We start from the raw sequence: 17275 nt of genomic DNA on the forward strand, positions 1-17275 counted from the left end.
TCATGAAATGGAATTCCATTTATTAAAAATACTTCCTTAGCTCAAATAAATCCCAGAAAAATCTAGGAATTATAGAATTAAGCAAAGTATTTAATGAAATTTTATCTGGCCCTATTTTATATTGGAATTTATTATTTAAAAATTAGATCTTCTCTTCTAGGCTTTTAAAATGAATTCTAATAATTTCAATTAAACAACAATTTATATATTTGCGATTTTTAGGGTGTGACACGACGACAACTGCGCAGAGGCTAGCGACGGCGGCGGCGGCTCTCGACGACCGAGGCGCAGAGGCGGAGGTCGTGCGGTCGGCTGAATTCGGCGGGGGCGGCAAGGCTCGGCGAAGCTGGTAGCGGTGAGGAGTACACCAGCCGCCACGCCGACCGGTCGTTGCTGCGGGCCACCATTTGGTGAGGCGTTTTGGTTGGCCAACTCTAGCCAGCCAGTGAGCAAGTTTGACCAACTAGATGGCTTGGCCATCCGGTTGGTCAGTCTGTTGGACCTCCTTTTTGTGCTTGAATGACGAAAATTTGGCTTGGAGAGGTTGATAGAGAGGCTACATTCAGAAGCCTGTGTTCCTATCCCAGGCTGTGCGCACGGAAAACGAAGCGGTCCATTAGCGTGTGATTAATTAAATATTTTCTTTTTTTTAAAAAAAAATGGTCCAATATAATTTTTTAAGCAACATTCGTATAAAAACTTTTTTTAAAAATGTACAATTTAGCAGTTTTAAAAGCGTGCGTGTGGAAAAGGAGAGGAGAGAGTTGGGAGAACCTAGATACGGGCCTTGTTTGGATCCTCCGAGCTATTAAATAGCCCTCCGGAATCTTGCTATTTAGAAGTGTTAAACGTAGATTACCGACAAAACCGATTCCATAACCCCTAGGCTATTTTGCGAGACGAATCTAATGATGTATATTAATCCATGATTAGCGGCTGATTACTGTAGCATCACTGTGGCAAATCATGGATTAACATACCTCGTTAGATTCGTCTCGCAAAATAGTCTAGGGGCTATGGAATAGATTTTATCAGTAATCTACGTTTAATACTCATAAATAATAAAATTCCGGAGGCCTTAAATAGCTCTCCGGATCGAAACAGGGCTACGAACGTAGAGCATCTAGTAACTGAGCAGTTTGCTATCGACACAGTACCTAATAACTGAGCTAGTTCCATTTTTTTTAAGTACTGTTGACATATGGCCCACCAGTCATAGTAAATTTGAGATAAAAGGAGTCCTCGACTATCTTCTCCTTCCTTTCGCCTAAAGGAAAATCTCGCGTCTCGTCTCCCCTCCTTGCGCCATCTCGCGGCTGACAGGGTAGGGGCGCCGATCTCCATCTGGCGAGCAGAGCAGAGCAGGCGAGGGGAGGGGATCCTGGTGAGCATCCACATCCTCTTTCCGATTCATCTCTCTCTCTCTCCCCCCACCGGGAGTACTTTTGTCTGGAATTTTGCTTGCGTTGCGTTAACCCCAGCTTCTCTTGTAGATCTGGAAGAAGCTCTTCTCTTAATTTCAGAGCCTTAACCTTAGTAGAACTAACAGTTTGTTTGTTCTCCCAAAAGTTTGCCGGTTCAACTCAACCCCCATTTCCCAAGTTGGATCCGCCCCTGCTAGTAGTAAGATCTGGAAGCAAAAAAAAAAAGGGGGGGGGGTTGGATCTAGTTCGCAGGAGATCTCTGATTATGTTGCACTGATTGAATAACCTCTTCTTTTTTTTCCACTTCTGGCAGGTGCATAATTCTTGAATCCATTTTAAGTGCAGCAATTCTGAGTACCAAAAAATCCATTCAAAATGGTATGCCTAATGGTTTATTATTCTTTGTAATATTAAGAAGGGACATTCTGACATTTGCTCTTTTGCTGGTATAAGCAACTAGTTGATTCGTTTAGGAGAGCTTATTATTGTTTTTTGTGTACCGCAGGTGGTTCTTGCTGCTTCCATCATTTCAAAGTCCGGGAAAGGTTAGCTGGCTTGAAATATTCTGTTGTTAATATATTGTATTGCATTATTCTCAGCGAAAAAAAGAAGTCTTTTTAAATTTATATTCTTATGTTGTAATCAAAACAAATTCTTTTGTGCATAGAAAAAGAAAGAAACTGTTGTATTTGTATAAGTTTTTACCTGTCACCTGTGCTAATAAGATTGTTAGCTCATATGCAAATTTGTGGAACCCAAATACTAATCTAGCCGTTGTCGTGTTGCCTCAGTAGATTCTTAACTCCTATGACCCTAAAATCCTATGTAGTGAGCACCTCTTGGTTACCAATTTGCTGATGCTTCCTTCCAGAAAGCTAATGTGATTAGACTGAATGCTGTTTCTTCTCTGTGCTTTTCAACTGCAGCACTTGTTTCAAGACAGTTTGTTGACATGTCTCGCATAAGGATTGAAGGATTACTTGCAGCTTTCCCCAAACTGGTTGGAACTGGGAAGCAGCACACTTATGTTGAGACTGAAAATGTTCGCTATGTTTATCAGCCAATAGAAGGCCTGTACTTGCTACTTATCACAAACAAGCAGAGCAATATTCTTGAAGATCTGGACACCTTGAGGCTGCTCTCTAAGCTTGTATCCTTTTTTCCCATATGTTCATTGTTCCAGTTTTTTGACCTAACTAACCTATACAATCCTATCCTATGAAACATATGAAACATGGTTTTTTAACCTACACATATATTGCTCTGTAGTAAATAAATGTATATCAGATAATGTTACCAACGTTTGTTTTGTGGGATAAAATGAAGATTATAATGTCTCGGTATAGTTGAGCTTGTCACTATATACCACCAAGGGGACAAAATATCAGATAATGCTATAATATGAAACATATAAAAAATTTTTCTTTTAACCTACCCATATATTGCAATGTACAGACTAAATATCAGATAATGCTATTAATGTTTGTTTTGTAGGACAAAATGAATATTATAATGTCTTTGTTTAGTTGAGCTTATCATTATATGTTACCAAGGAGACAAAAGAAAAGTAATTATTGTTTATCATAGTTGCTTGGGAAATTTGGAAACACTATAATGACTGTGTATTCAATTGAGCGAATCCAAACGTTATGTAGGCGTTGCGGGCAGTGTCAACAGAAGCTACGCTTTGGTGCCTGGCTGGACCTCTTGTGCTCCAAGTTTTCCTTTGTAGGTCGTTATCTTAAGGGCACTAGGCTGTCGTAGGGTGGTTTTTTGGTCATGTGTCGCCTTGTGTGATGCTATTTGTGGATGTGTTTTGGATGAAGGGCTTGTTAGCGCTTGGTTGTATGGGTGGTTTGTTTTTCCTTCTTAATGAAATGAAGTGCAGCTCTCCTTTGTTTTCTAAAAAAAAAAACAAAGAAAATAAAGTCACTACATTAACACAATTCAATTTTGATAAAAAACAACATGCAAGCTATACAATCATGAACCTATCATATTTTTTTAATGGAATCTGTTATGTTTTGGGGCTTTATGGATATCCACCGTTAGAGATGCTACTACACTGCATTGGTTTTCTTTGTTGGCAATAATCAAGTACTGTGATCTCCTTAACAGTTCCACAGGTGCCTGAATATTCTCCCTCTCTTGATGAGGAGGGTGTTTGTAAAACAGCATTTGAGCTTATATTTGCCTTCGATGAGGCCATCTGTCTTGGAAATAAGGAAAACGTAACAGTCCAACAAGTCAAACAATATTGTGAGATGGAGAGCCATGAAGAGAAGGCGCACAAGCTGATGATGCAAAGCAAAATCAATGAAACAAGGGATGTGATGAAGAAGAAAGCCAGTGAGCTTGATAAGATGAAGGTCTGCACTGCACCTTTCTTCAGATTAAAAATACATATTATATCTTCAGAGAAAATAAATGACAGTTAATGTAGTTGACTTTGACCATTAGGAAAATCGATATTACATTATTATTGCTAGTTTGACCTTATGACTCTGTGCTGTTTTACTGCCAGCTTGTCATTTCTTTGGTTATAATTGATATCAGTTCGCGCAAACTTTAGTGTTTAAAATACAATTGCATTGCCGTTATTTCTTAATGTCTAAGAGGTGAATTTTGTGGTCGGTGTTCATGCAGATGGAAAGAGGAAAACTTGACAAAGGAGGATACTCGGCAATATCAGGTCCCAGGGTAGTTGAAAAAGCATTTGGTGACATGAGCATTACTGGTAGTGGATTTGGAAGTGGTTCTGGATTAGGTGGACTGAGCATGGATATGGACTCATTTGCTAGCAAGCCTAAAGGTGGTAATTTAAAAACTCTTTGCATTTCTCTTGGCAGATATTAACTCTTTGCATTAGGGGAAAATTTACTACGTAAAGCTCTGGGTTTTCTTCTTGCAGTACTTGATATTCAGATCTTCATTCCCATGCCAGTAGTCTCCTGATTATGTCTATGTTTGTCTATATAATTCCTACATTCCATTTTAACTGCTCGACAAAGTTCAATCAGCTATAATATATTGCTTATGTTTGCTAGCAATGTTTGTACAGGCCGTCCATCTGCAGCTGCTACTGCTCCTGGTAAAGGTCTTGGAATGAAATTAGGGAAAACACAGAAGACGAATCAGTTCCTGGAATCTTTGAAAGCTGAAGGAGAAGTCATTCTGGAGGATGTACAACCCAGTTCAGTTCAGTCAAGGGTGTCGCCTCTTCCACCAAGTGATCCTGTCACAGTGACAATTGAAGAAAAACTCAATGTTACAGTTAAAAGAGATGGAGGTGTTAATAATTTTGATGTGCAAGGAACCCTTGCTCTTCAGGTCCTTAATGATACTGATGGGTTTATCCAGTTGCAGGTAACATTCTTTCTGAACCTCTAGCATCCTGCTTGATTTTTTTCTACAGAAATTTTCACAAGCAGATCAAAGAACATAGCACGACAATTTTTGTTTGAACCTATACGATATTTCTACTAAGTAAATGTAATGCATGTGTTATATTGGGTGACCTTCCTGCTAAGATAATCCATGTACTGTTTTTTTTTGCAGTCCTATGTCATATGATATCCAATTTTGCTATCACATTTGTGCTTGTGACTTTGTTTATGCTTATCATGCCATGTTTTTGTTGCTGAGGAATATTATTTCTTTTTATTACGTTCAGTTACATCTATGATTCTTGCACCATATTTTGCATTGCGGACAAGAAACATTGTTTGGTCCATGATACTGTTTGTCGGAGCTGATTATTTGATACTTGTGTCTTATAGATTGAAAACCAGGATGTACCTGGACTTAGCTTCAAAACACACCCCAATATCAACAAAGATTTGTTTAACAGTCAACAAGTTGTGGGGGCAAAAGATCCAAACAGGCCATTCCCAAGTGGTCAAAATGAAACTCCTCTGGTTAAGTGGAGAATTCAGGGGATGGATGAGTCATCGTTACCTCTATCAGGTGCACAATCACTTTACTTTCTTCTATATCACATTGAAGATCATGCCTTTTCTTTTCTTGGTTGCCTCCTACTTTTATTAACTTGTGTTTTTTTCGCTCAGTCAACTGCTGGCCATCGGTATCTGGAAATGAAACTTATGTCAACATTGAATATGAGGCTGCTGAGATGTTTGACCTGCACAATGTTGTCATATCTATACCATTGCCTGCACTTCGGGAGGCTCCGAGTGTTAGACAGATTGATGGAGAGTGGAGGTAATGTTTTCAAATTCATCTCTAACTGTACTGAACTTGGCTGTTATATTATACTAAAATAATCGTCCAACTAATTGTTAGATGACAATTATCTCCTTAGTATTGATGCTAATATTAGAAAAATAACAAGTGATAGCTATGCTTTCTAGCTATTGTTCCTGGCACTGTCATATTGGCATTCAAACTGTTGCCCCTTTGAATTGTAGGAAAAGTGTAGGAAATTTGAAGGATTTCAATCCTATGGAAAAAATTCCTATGGAAGCCTTTGAAATAAAGGATTGAATCCTATACTATCTTTTAAAATTCCTATGGAATGGCTAATCCTATAGAGATTTTGGAGGAAAGTTAGCAAGAGGTCCAACCTCTTGGAAAAATTCCTTTGAGTCTATCTCTCTCATCCGATTCCTGCGTTTTTCCTGTGGTCCAATTAAACGGTCATTCCTGTGTTTTTCCTTATTTTCCAATCCTCTGTTTTACACCTGCATTCCTGTCAGAATCCTACGTTTTTCCTATTCCTCCGTTTTTTCATTCCTGCGATTCAAAGGGGGATGTGTTTTGGATTTATCGGGATTTAGTCCAATTCCCTTGGATGAACTGGTCCTAAATGACACTTTGTGTAGATAGAGCTAAACTTTTATTTCCTTGATGCTAATAAGGTAGAACGCACAGCGAAAGCTGATTGTTATAATGCCTATTTCACTTTCATTTTGCATACAGGTATGATTCGAGAAACTCCGTGTTGGAATGGTCCATTCTTCTTATCGATCAGTCAAACCGCAGGTCAGTGAAATACGAGTTCATATAACCATGTTTTATTTTTTTTTTCCATTGGCTCTAACTCTTATTTTTTCCCTTTTTGCAGTGGCTCCATGGAATTTGTTGTCCCCCCAGCTGATCCATCAACATTTTTCCCCATATCAATTGGATTTTCCGCATCTAGTACATTCAGCGATTTGAAGGTTGGTTTTCCCTTATTAGATGAGACTCGTGGTTCTATGTTTGTTGTTCCTTCTCATTTTATTGTATGGTAATGTTATTTTCTGCATACCTTGCAGGTTACTGGAATTCGTCCTCTAAAGGATGGTAACCCACCAAAGTATTCACAGAGGGCTCGTTTGGTAACAGCCAATTATCAAGTGGTTTAACGCCCAAATAAGGGAGATTACCTCACTTCAGCACACATGTTTGCGGGCATTTCCTTTCGGCAATGAGCTGTTTAGAAGTCATGGAGAAGAAGGATTGTTTTGCATTTATAAAGAATGTAATTTTGTCTGTTTCATATGTAGTTAACATGTTTCACCAAATTGCTGTTAATTTGTACTGCCACCTGATGAGAAATAAAAGCATGTCTTTTCCTTCGACGCCGGTTGGCTGTTCTTTATTTTGTACGTCTTGTTTCTCTTGTGAGAATGTTAGATCATTTTTTGTCGATGCCATATATATACAGTTCTCTTTTTTCATGAAATGACTACAGTGCATTCAGCCAATCGCTGACATGACTATTGGCGTTCTCATTTTCAGTTTTCAGCAAATTGAACGCCTTGTCAACCTGTATTCCACATAAATCTTGAATTTACCTTCTGATTACCAAGGTTGATAGGGGGACAAATCCATCAAGTGAAAATTTAGGGCTTAGTTTGGTTTATAGCCAAACTCAACCATGCTAAATAATTGGCAATGCTAGAAAAAAATTGGCACCTATTTTGTTTGGAACAAAAAAAATTTGGAATTCATCTATAGCTATACAAATTTGAACTTATGGTAACTTTGCCCAATATTTTAAACATGGCCAAATCTTCCCATTGTCAAAAGAATTTGGCAAGGGTTATGGCTTAACCAAACTCACCTTAGTTTGCGTGTAGCCTGGAAGTGTGGAATTTACTAAATAAGAAAATGAGAAGAAAAACCTGCTAAATCCGACCTGCCGGATTCGAACCAGCGACCTAAGGATTAAGCTGCAACGACTACAGTCCTCCGCTCTACCAACTGAGCTAAGGTCGGTTTCATGTTGTTTTTTACTTGAGTTTTATAATTGATTGGTCTAATTTAAGAATGACATACCGCCAGTGATCACGTCTACAAATTCTTTTAAGAATATTTTGACAAGAACACAATTAAATGGATTCTATTGAGCTACATGCACTTTGGAGAGAGCTGGTTGAGCACACTTGTTCATCAGGTTATTTCTTAAGTGTTTCTCTGCCATGGTATCAGGAAGAAAAGCGACCTTTTCTGCTGCCAAATTCTTTTTCTCTTGGTGTTTTACGTTCAAAGATGACCTCCATATTAATAAATCTCTATAGAAAATATGACATAGCAAGATGCATATTCATGATGTGGTTATTTAGCATGAAATGCTGCAAGTGCAATGGAAGGCCAAAAATCCAAAAAAAAAAAGTGCAAAGCGTCTCTCATGATATTCTATGAGAATTTAGAGACTTGTTAGTAAAAAGGAACAAACTTAACAATATGAGAGCACTAATGTTGGTGACAATTACTCAGGCATGTATACATGGGGGGTTCAGCAGAGGCAGATACTAATACATGGTAAGATCAAGGCAGATAACAACTAGAACTAGGTCCCTGTTGGAGCAAAGGGAGAGACCCTGGACGATGGCATCTTTCAGGCCTGGTTGTGACGTGGAGGCCATATTTCGCTCGGTGACAGAGTACATCATAGGCAATGGTGAAGTCACCGATTTTTGGACAGCAAACTGGACTGGGAAGGGATGCTTTGCATAGCGGTGGCCGATCCTGCACTCTTATGCAGGCCGTGTCAAGCTTTCAGTCGCCAAAGCTCTCACCAACAATCGTTGGGTCCGCACACTGCAGGGGGCGCTGTCCAACGAGGCGATGGGCGAGTTCTTCCAGCTTTGGGACGAAATTCATGATGTGTTGCTGCTCCCCTCGACGGATGAAATCAGGTGGAAACTGACGAACAATAGGCAATTTTCTGTGGCGTCGGCCTACGACATGTTCTTCATGGCTACGGAAAACTGCGCATTCGGCGAGCTGCTGTGGCACTCCAGAGCTCCCTCGCGAGTCCGCTTCTTCATGTGGCTTGCGCTAAAGGACCGTTGCCTCACTGCGGACAACCTCGCCAAGCGAAACTGGCCACATGATGATCTGTGCTCACTTTGTCAGCGAGATGATGAGAACTGCCACCACCTGTTCGTTGCGTGTCATTACACGGCGGCGGTGTGGCGTTCTATCAAGCGATGGTGCAATGCAAGCTTTCCAATTCCGGCAGATGGGGACGCTGCCCTTGCTGATTGGTGGCTGGCAACTAGATGCGTGTTTTCAGAAGAGCTACAGAGCAGATTTTGACTGTGCTTTCATGCTAATATGTTGGCTGATTGGAAGGAGCGTAATGCACGTATATTTCAGCACGTGTACAAGCTACCGGATCAGCTCGCGGAGGACATCAAGGATGAAATTGCCGTTTGGAGGGTGGCGGGGATTTTCTCCCAATTTCGTGAGTAATCCCCATGGGTGTTTGCGGGGTTTAGCCTCGCCTTTGCTTTTCGTTCTTGGCTGGCTAGGGACCTTCCTTGGCCGCCACGACATTGTAATGTCGCTGTAAACTTTTACTCTGTTTTCCTCCCAATCTTAATGAAATTGGTCGGCCAACCTTTGGCCGACCCGGCAAAAAAAAAAAAAGAACTAGGTCCCTGTTGGCTAGGTTTGGTAACAATGTTGTGGGCATTAACAATGGACATTTCGGAAGCTGGATTTGGAGTCTGAAAGACACTTGATGAAGTGTGTACTATGTATGCAGATTTGAGGAGGGTTGGGTGTTGAAAGTTGAAACCTTGAATCCAATCATCAGAGATTCAGAATTTTGTGACACAGCACCATGCAAATGGCTGCACATGTCAGATGAAAACAGTAAGTATTTGCATATATACATACTCAACCAAGCATAAGAATTGACACTGATGATTGATGTAACAAGTACAGTAGGTGGCTTTAGGTAGCACTAGCACACAAAATCATATGGCTAACAATGAAAAAAAAAAATGCGCAGCATCCCCTTTAAATACCAGATTAATGAAAACAAGATACTTAATTTCAGATGGATAACTTTATCCTAAGCAGTAAAATACAAGGAGTTCTGGTTAATAATTAGTAAAAGGCATAGCTTCAGTCATAAACACGAGTTAATTTATTCAGGGGAAAAAGAGGGTAAAGACAGTTCTGATGTCCACGCAAATTACAGAAAGTGCTTTAGGTATTACTCACAAGGGAAAGACCTTAAGGAATTCAAAGTAAACAAAAAAAAGAAGAAGAAAGAAACAGAGAGAAAAAAAAAACTTCAGAACTTTAGCTATGTGGGTCATTTGCTCATTGCTGCCTTCGATGCACCAGAAAGCAGAAGAAGAGGGCAATATGCTTGACAAGTTTCGAGTAAATCACGAGGACCCTTTGACCCAGTCCTTCCTACTAAGGCTTCCCAAACAATAAATTTCCACCCTGTCACATCGAATAATTAGACACATACATAGAGTATTAAATGTAGAAAACAAATAATTACACAGATTGCGTGTAAATTGCGAGATTAAGCCTAATTGTACCATGATTTGATAATTTGGTGATACAGTAAACATTTGCTAATGACGAATTAATTAGGCTTCATAAATTCGTCTCGCAGTTTATAGATGAAATCTATAATTTGTTTTGCTATTAGACTACGTTTAATACTTTAAATGTATGTTCGTATATCCGATGTGACATGTAAAAACATTTCACCCCTGAACTAAACAGGGCCTAAAGCCAATACGCTGCCGCACCAGTGCGCGATTACACATACCAGCCCATGATCCACCATCGCCGCTCCAGCGCCCGCACTCCCTCCTGCCGCTGCAATCCTTGCTCTCCGCGGATGGCCGAAGAGGAAGAGAAAGAGAGAGATAAGGGAGAGACAGGGAGGAGAAAGGATGGGAGAGAGAGAGGATGACATGTGGGCCCCACATGTACTGGGTCCAATAATATATTCTTTTTGTGTGAATGACAATGGGTCCCGCACATATTTTTTAATTCCAACGTGACATAGGTGCCACTTCAACGCCATGTGGGACGAAGACCTGGTCAACACCGGTCAGCGAAACCGCCCTCCAAAATCGCTGAGAGAGTCAAATTACATCAGTTTCAATTGTTCGGGCAGTCACCCTACCCGGCTTTCTATCTAAGGGTTACGAATTAGATTTGGCCTATTTTTTTAGGGAGTCAAAAGTGGACTTTTTCCTAGTGGAAAAGATAGAACGCAAGCCAGAGCCCTGAGCACGGATGGTCCGCGTTCACTCATGCCGTACGGGGCCGCTTTTGCTTGCTCCTGGTCCGCAAGCGGCATCGCCACAAGCGCATGAGGCGATGTGGATAGAAGCAGAAGCGAACGAGATATTTAACTATTTGCCACTCTTATAAGTGATAATTAATGATTTATCATTGAACCCACATGTCATACATTGCGAGCGGCAAATACTTAATTACCACATTTTAAAAGTAACAAATAGTTAAATGTCTCGAAGTGAGCACGTCACCTGGAAATCGGCCCGAGCGCTGTGGGAGCGTAAACTCGCCCTCATCTTTAATTTTCTCCGATTGCTACAAAAGTGTGGCAGTCCATTAATTGGTTTCCTGCTAGCGCTGGCTATAGATTAGTTGCCAGATCTATGCTCTCTCTTCATTTCTTCTCCCTTCCACGTGAGATTATATTGTTGTGAATAAACTTATAGCTCAGTCTTATTGTACCTGTAGCTCTTAATTAGAGAGCATCAGCAGCGGTCATACTCAATGACGAGCTTGAGACCTTGGATAATAGGCGACATGTGACGAGTAGGCAACCCACAACACACGAGATGGAGAGAAACAACAACATGCTAGATGGCACATTGAGCTTCAACATGTGTGACCGGCGACAGGCGAACTCAAGGGCACTGGCACGGTCAAGCTTGATGGTGCAACAACAGAACCTGATGATTCAGGCCGATGGTATTGGATTTAAAGTTTGTATGCTAATTATAATGGTTGAAAAATTTATAATTCATCTAAAATGAGAATGAAATAATTTATCCAAATGTTACCGACGTAATTGTGCATATCCAAATACATAGATCTGTAGATTAGGAATACCCAACTACATGAGAACTTGAATCTAGAGCTATGCCTAATAGGGTCCTAGATTGCACGGTAACGAGGTAGCTCGCCCGGGGGAGGGTGGCGTTATGAGAGCATGAGCTCAAGTTCGAGGGTGTTGACATCGAGCTATAGTGCACAACAGCTCCGAAGAGCTTTGGTGAATAGGGTTCGGTAGAGGAAGAAGAAAGAAGTATTCACATTATAATTTTAGAAAAAAATAATAAAAATCTAACGAATGATTGGGTGGATCCCAGTAGTGGCCCCCTCCCTCATTGGGTCTTGACGGCGGTGGGGGCCCTCTCCGTCACATGGTCTCGATGACGACGGGCGGAAAACTACATCGGCGATGACTGCAGCGACGGCCCCCTCCCCCGGCGGACTGCATCGATGATGATGGCGGTGGTGACCCCCTCATGCGGATCTAGTGGCTCCCTCTCTCACGGTGCGGCGGGCGACAAGCAGATGATGGAGAGCACGACAACGGTGGTGGTGGCGGCGATGACGACATTAGCTCGTGTGGTCGGCATTGGGACCGCATGCGAAGATGAGATTTTTGCATGCGGTTGGGTTACCCGCACGGAAAAATGTTGATTTGCACAGACACGGGGGTGCATGTGGGCCGTTTAGATGCATGCGAAAACCCATTTTGTCCGTTTGCAAAAAAAGGATTTCTGTACTTGTGTGATCAATTAAGCTATAGAAAGCTTTTAAAAAGATTAATATGATTAGGTGCGAGCCACTAGCAATGCAATGGAGACGATGCGGGAACTTGAGATTTGGTCGGCCCAAGCTCATGGCCGTAAACCGGGGTAGCACACTAGTGCAAAACAAAATTTTCCAAACGGGCCAAATGTGGTTTTTGCATGCGGACCTCCGGCCCGTCTGCCCAGAAGGGTATGCGAAAATCCGGTTTTTCCATGTGGGTGCTTATGTCGTCCGCACGCTACCACTCGCCTCTGCCGCGGCCATACTCCTCCCCCGACCGCACACCCCTCGCCGCCTTCGCCGTGCTCCCACCAGCCGCCGCGCACCCGCCGGCCTCTACAGCCGTTGCCCCTCGTCACCTTCGTGGCGCACCCGCTAGCTGCTGTTGCCCATCGTCGCCTTCGCCGCGCTCCCGCTGGCCGCCGCCACTGGCCGAGAGAGAGAGAGAGAGATAGGAGAGGAGTATGCATGAAATATCCTGGGCAAAAGAAAAAGAATAAGTATGCTTCACCTATCTTTCAAAGGGCATGCTAGGTAATAAGCTAGAAAGCTGAAAGTATCAAGTCTACAGTGCCTCCACGTTCTTCAAGAAGGAAAACCTCACAAGTGAGCGGAATACTAATGCATATGTCAATGCATTACGAGGAGGAGAGGAGAGGAGATAAAGAATGAGGTAAGGAGAGAGAGGGGGAATGAGTTGAAAAAAATTGAAGTGCTAAAAGAGAGAATGGGGAGGTAACTCAGACTTCTAGATGGATCTTTAAGTAGTTCGCATGTGAAAATATATTTTTTCGTGCGGCCGTTTAACATGCCTGTCTAGAAAAACAGCCCTATTTATGCCCATGTAGTAGTGGCATACAATCACCATGTCACTATATATGCATGCATGGATCTGACTCTGCAAATCAAATCGGGTAATTTTATCACGTGGAAAGCTTGGAAAGGAATAATCGTACGCACTTGGAGCGCGACCGAGAACAAAGCCACGTTTGCCGGCCGGGTGCAAGGTCACCCTCGGCGCCTTTCCTCCGCGGCGGGGTGGTGGCTGTCCGCGCGCCCAACAATATCTCGCGCGCGCGCCGTGCGGCATGGCCGGCAGCAAGCACCTTTTAAATGTTTAGCTACCCCACCCAGAGCTACCTGCAGTCGGCCGGCCATATGCATACACATAAAGATTAAAAATTAAATGTTTCACGTAAAATGAGGTGATAATAACGTGTGATTAATTGAGTTTTAATTATTACAAACTTAAAAAATATATTAATCTCATATTTTAGAAAAACTTTCATATAGAAAGTTTTTGCATGAAACACACCGTTTTATAGTTTAAAAAACATGCTACGAGTATTCAAAAGTTTATCCAACTATTGTTGGAGAAAAAAATAGGCCTGTGTGTGTGCTTTGGACTCGCTTTCGCTGCTGGATGGTGGCTTTCGCAAGCATGCATGCGTAGGTACAGTAGTGTATTGAGCTAGCTACTACAGCTTTTAATTTTGGGGTATCTATCTATTATCTAGCTAGCTTATTAGATACTCCATCCGTTGCATAAAAAAACAACCTAGTACCGGATGTGACATATCATAGTACTAATCTGGAGGGAGTAGAGTGCTGGCTAGATATGATAGTGCTCTCCAAATTCGAAAAGAAGATGTGGCAACTGGCAAGCTAGGGAGAGAGAGGCAGGCACAGGCTTCTGGAAGATGATCAAAGCATCGGATGCCTGCCTGCGCCGGCCAAGCGCAACCTTCGATCTCTTCGGTCCTTCTCAGCTTCTCGATATGCATGGTAGCTCGTATGTAGGAGTAGATCTGTCTCGTTCCATTAATTCTTTTCCTCTCTCTCCTTTTAATCTGTGTTTGTTGAAAGACTATCTTTTGCAGCGCCTTTCTCTTGCAGCTATTGCTGTCGGCAAATTCGTTCGTACGTGTAACCAAAGAATGAAATCGAGAGAGACGACTGAGATTTCATATTTGCTAGCTAGGCAAAGTCCAACTCACGTCTGCACGTGTGATTTAATTAATTTGATGATAGTTGCAGTATAGGTGCATTGTCCAACTTTTTTTCTACGTAGGTTTATAAGCTTTTAGGTCGATATGGTTAGTGTATACAACCGTGTTACCAAGCTATAGCTGATGCACAATTAAAAAGAAATACAGATCATTTATATGACATATACTTCCTCTTAAAAAAATCAAACTTATAGATAGAAGACTATGTTTGAGGCCTAATAATAAAGCTTTAATGTGAGACTATGTTGGAGTATAAGTGAATTGCTTACCCGGCTTCTCTTATGCGTCTTAAAATTTTGTTTAAACTAATTGGACTAATTGATATATACAACTCAATAATAACTCATCAGTTTATTTTCTGTTTGAACCAACTAGTTCACTGAACTCAACAATAATAAAGGGTTTCTTGGTGTAAAACAAAAACGAGTTAACTAGGCACTTACTACTGAAGAATCCTCTTTTGCATGCAGTCAAACCGTACTGGTGGCTGACCGTCTGCGGACATGCGCATTTTCGTATGCGGATGAGTTAGCTAGGCGCTCGTTACAATAGAAACCCTAGGTGTCTACAAACATGCACATTTTCATAAGCGGGTGCCCTAGCCGCTTACGAAGATCCATTATCACAGGCAGACCACTTAAGCTGGTTGCCTACGGAAACACACAATTGCAGGCGACCAAGTTAAGAGGCCCGCCTGCAATAGTGATTTTTCCACGTGGCCGTTAATTAATTGGCCATTTGGAAAGATTGTGCGTTCTATATAATTTAATATTTCTCGTAGTTTTTTAATCAAATTCTGAAATGTTTTTAAAATTGTCCATTTTGTAGTGGCTCTTTTGTACTACACATAGGACCTAACCGAGAGATCGTTCTTAGTACATAGTAATAAGAATCTTGCATTGACAAATAAATAGGCGCAGCATGTAAAATCTTTGTCACATCCCTTGGATTTATCGTATAAAAGATCCTTTGCTGACTTCTCTAACTCCTTTAAATTGTCTAACCCTCTTGTTGTACCCATTAGCACTTCTGATTCAGTGTGACGCAACATATCCTCCAAGTCAAAATAAACCTTAAAATCATTAATATCAGTGGAGCCATCTTCGTCCATCATATCTTGGGCAGTGTCATTAACTATAAAATTTTCTACCACATCCATTGAAAAACAATCCTCTTCACCTTAGGGATTACCATCACCTTTAGGAATAGTGATTTCTCCGCGATAGGTCCAAACTTTGTAATTTTTTCACAAATCCGCACTTCACTAAGTGCCCCTTGGTTGAATTGGGATCTGTCCATATTTTCTGATTCTTACAATCAATGCACGAACAACAAATTTCCCTCCAATTCTCCCTTAAAGAATGTACCTCAACCTAGTCAAGAAATTTAAAAACTTCTGACATGTAGAATGGATAAGTTCTTAGCGTATCGTACATCCACGCTCTATCCAGCTGCTGTAAATGATCACAATACAAATAAATTAAACTACAAGTTTTTTCCTCCAAACATGAAAATACATGTATCTTCTCGTAAATAACGAAATAAAACAATTAACTAGTGCTTACAATAACAATTTTGCTCATCAAACTAATCTATTTTAGCTAAAATTTGCAAAATTAGCTCATAAATTCCAATTTTATAACTGCAAATTCTCCGCATTGCACCGATGAATTTTTTTTTTAAAAAAGGCAGAAAATGGAGGAGGTAAGCAAGTATCTAACCTTGTATATCAATTTCAAGGAAAGATTTCAAGTTCAATATATCTCCCCCTATTTGTTGCTTTGTTTTGGAGAGTGAAACTTCAGGTTGGAAACACAGAAGCTCGGGCAAGGAGTAGTATATAGGTCGATCATCACATGTGTGCTTCTTAATGGCTTGCCTATGGTACCGCATTACACACGCGAACCTCTTAACTGCCTGCTTGCGATAATGTGTTACCGCAGGTGTGCTATGAACCATCCCTGCGGAAACAATTTTTCATGCAGACGCAAGTACGGTCAGCCTGGAGCATGGAAGGGGCCTTGTCCATGAAAATCAATTACGTGGTAGTGACTTTATGTTAATCCTAGATACAACTTAAATAACTGTTACTGCATATTCCCTACCAATCGTTCATTTAGCATGCCTTTGGTTGCTAAGGTTAAGCAGAATTTTATTTTGATAACATTTGACACAAACTACGGTTTGAACTAGCAAGCATGTATGATATTACTTGAAGTGCGGAACATGCCTATATTCTCACTAAAATGGGTTTTATTTGGAGGGAAAAAAGGCATGATAGACCAAATTAACACCATCGATGATTGTCGGGGTTGATCGTCTGTACTTTGTAAGTGTTCTGTATTATTAGAGTGCTGCATCATCAAGATTATGGTTTGAATTACTTTGAAGCAGGAAAACAAATGCCCGCCCAGCAGTTTAATTGGAAAAAAAACCTGAACCTACATATATATGTCATGGTTTGGATTGCATCAAGAATTGTTCACGCTATTGCACCGGAGTTAACTGGGAAGACCAGGTAATTTTCATACGAACCGGCAGACCAGAGAACTACTTGACTAACAAAAACCATCCATCACTCAAGAATATTGCCTGGCCTGCAAATAAATGAGAAAAATGGCAGCGGGATGCAAACGTAGGTGGGTGATTTCCCCGTACATCACCTCACAACTATTGTGGACTAGCAAATATATCACTTGTGATAGACTTAGAATATACATGTAAATCGCTAGACCGTAGAGTTGGACCGATGGACAGGTGAACCGAGGGTTGTGCCAT

At 41.1% G+C, this 17275-nt stretch overlaps 1 protein-coding gene and 1 non-coding gene across 3 annotated transcripts; one reads left to right on the forward strand and one right to left on the reverse strand.

Annotated features, from left to right (window-relative positions):
• Window positions 1–1230: 1230 nt before the first annotated feature.
• On the forward strand, window positions 1231–7006 carry LOC127772994 (coatomer subunit delta-2). Of its 2 annotated transcripts, XM_052299001.1 has the most exons (13): window positions 1251–1384; window positions 1494–1623; window positions 1738–1802; window positions 1930–1969; window positions 2351–2574; window positions 3551–3793; window positions 4071–4236; window positions 4486–4790; window positions 5204–5390; window positions 5492–5645; window positions 6363–6425; window positions 6508–6604; window positions 6701–7006. In XM_052299001.1, the coding sequence occupies exons 3-13, from the start codon at window positions 1800–1802 to the stop codon at window positions 6788–6790; spliced, it is 1572 nt and encodes a 523-aa protein (XP_052154961.1). In that variant the 5' UTR covers window positions 1251–1384; window positions 1494–1623; window positions 1738–1799; the 3' UTR covers window positions 6791–7006. The 2 variants fall into 2 exon arrangements, with proteins under 2 accessions (XP_052154959.1, XP_052154961.1); XM_052298999.1 differs by lacking the exon at window positions 1494–1623 and having other exon boundaries at window positions 1231–1384.
• A 554-nt stretch (window positions 7007–7560) lies between these two features.
• On the reverse strand, window positions 7561–7646 carry TRNAY-GUA (transfer RNA tyrosine (anticodon GUA)). The gene is given in 2 exon segments: window positions 7561–7596; window positions 7610–7646. It is a non-coding gene; the product is annotated as a tRNA-Tyr (tRNA).
• Between the last annotated feature and the right edge of the window lie 9629 nt (window positions 7647–17275).

The sequence above is a fragment of the Oryza glaberrima genome, chromosome 5, assembly GCF_000147395.1.
Source record: "Oryza glaberrima chromosome 5, OglaRS2, whole genome shotgun sequence".
Lineage (NCBI taxonomy): Eukaryota > Viridiplantae > Streptophyta > Magnoliopsida > Poales > Poaceae > Oryza > Oryza glaberrima.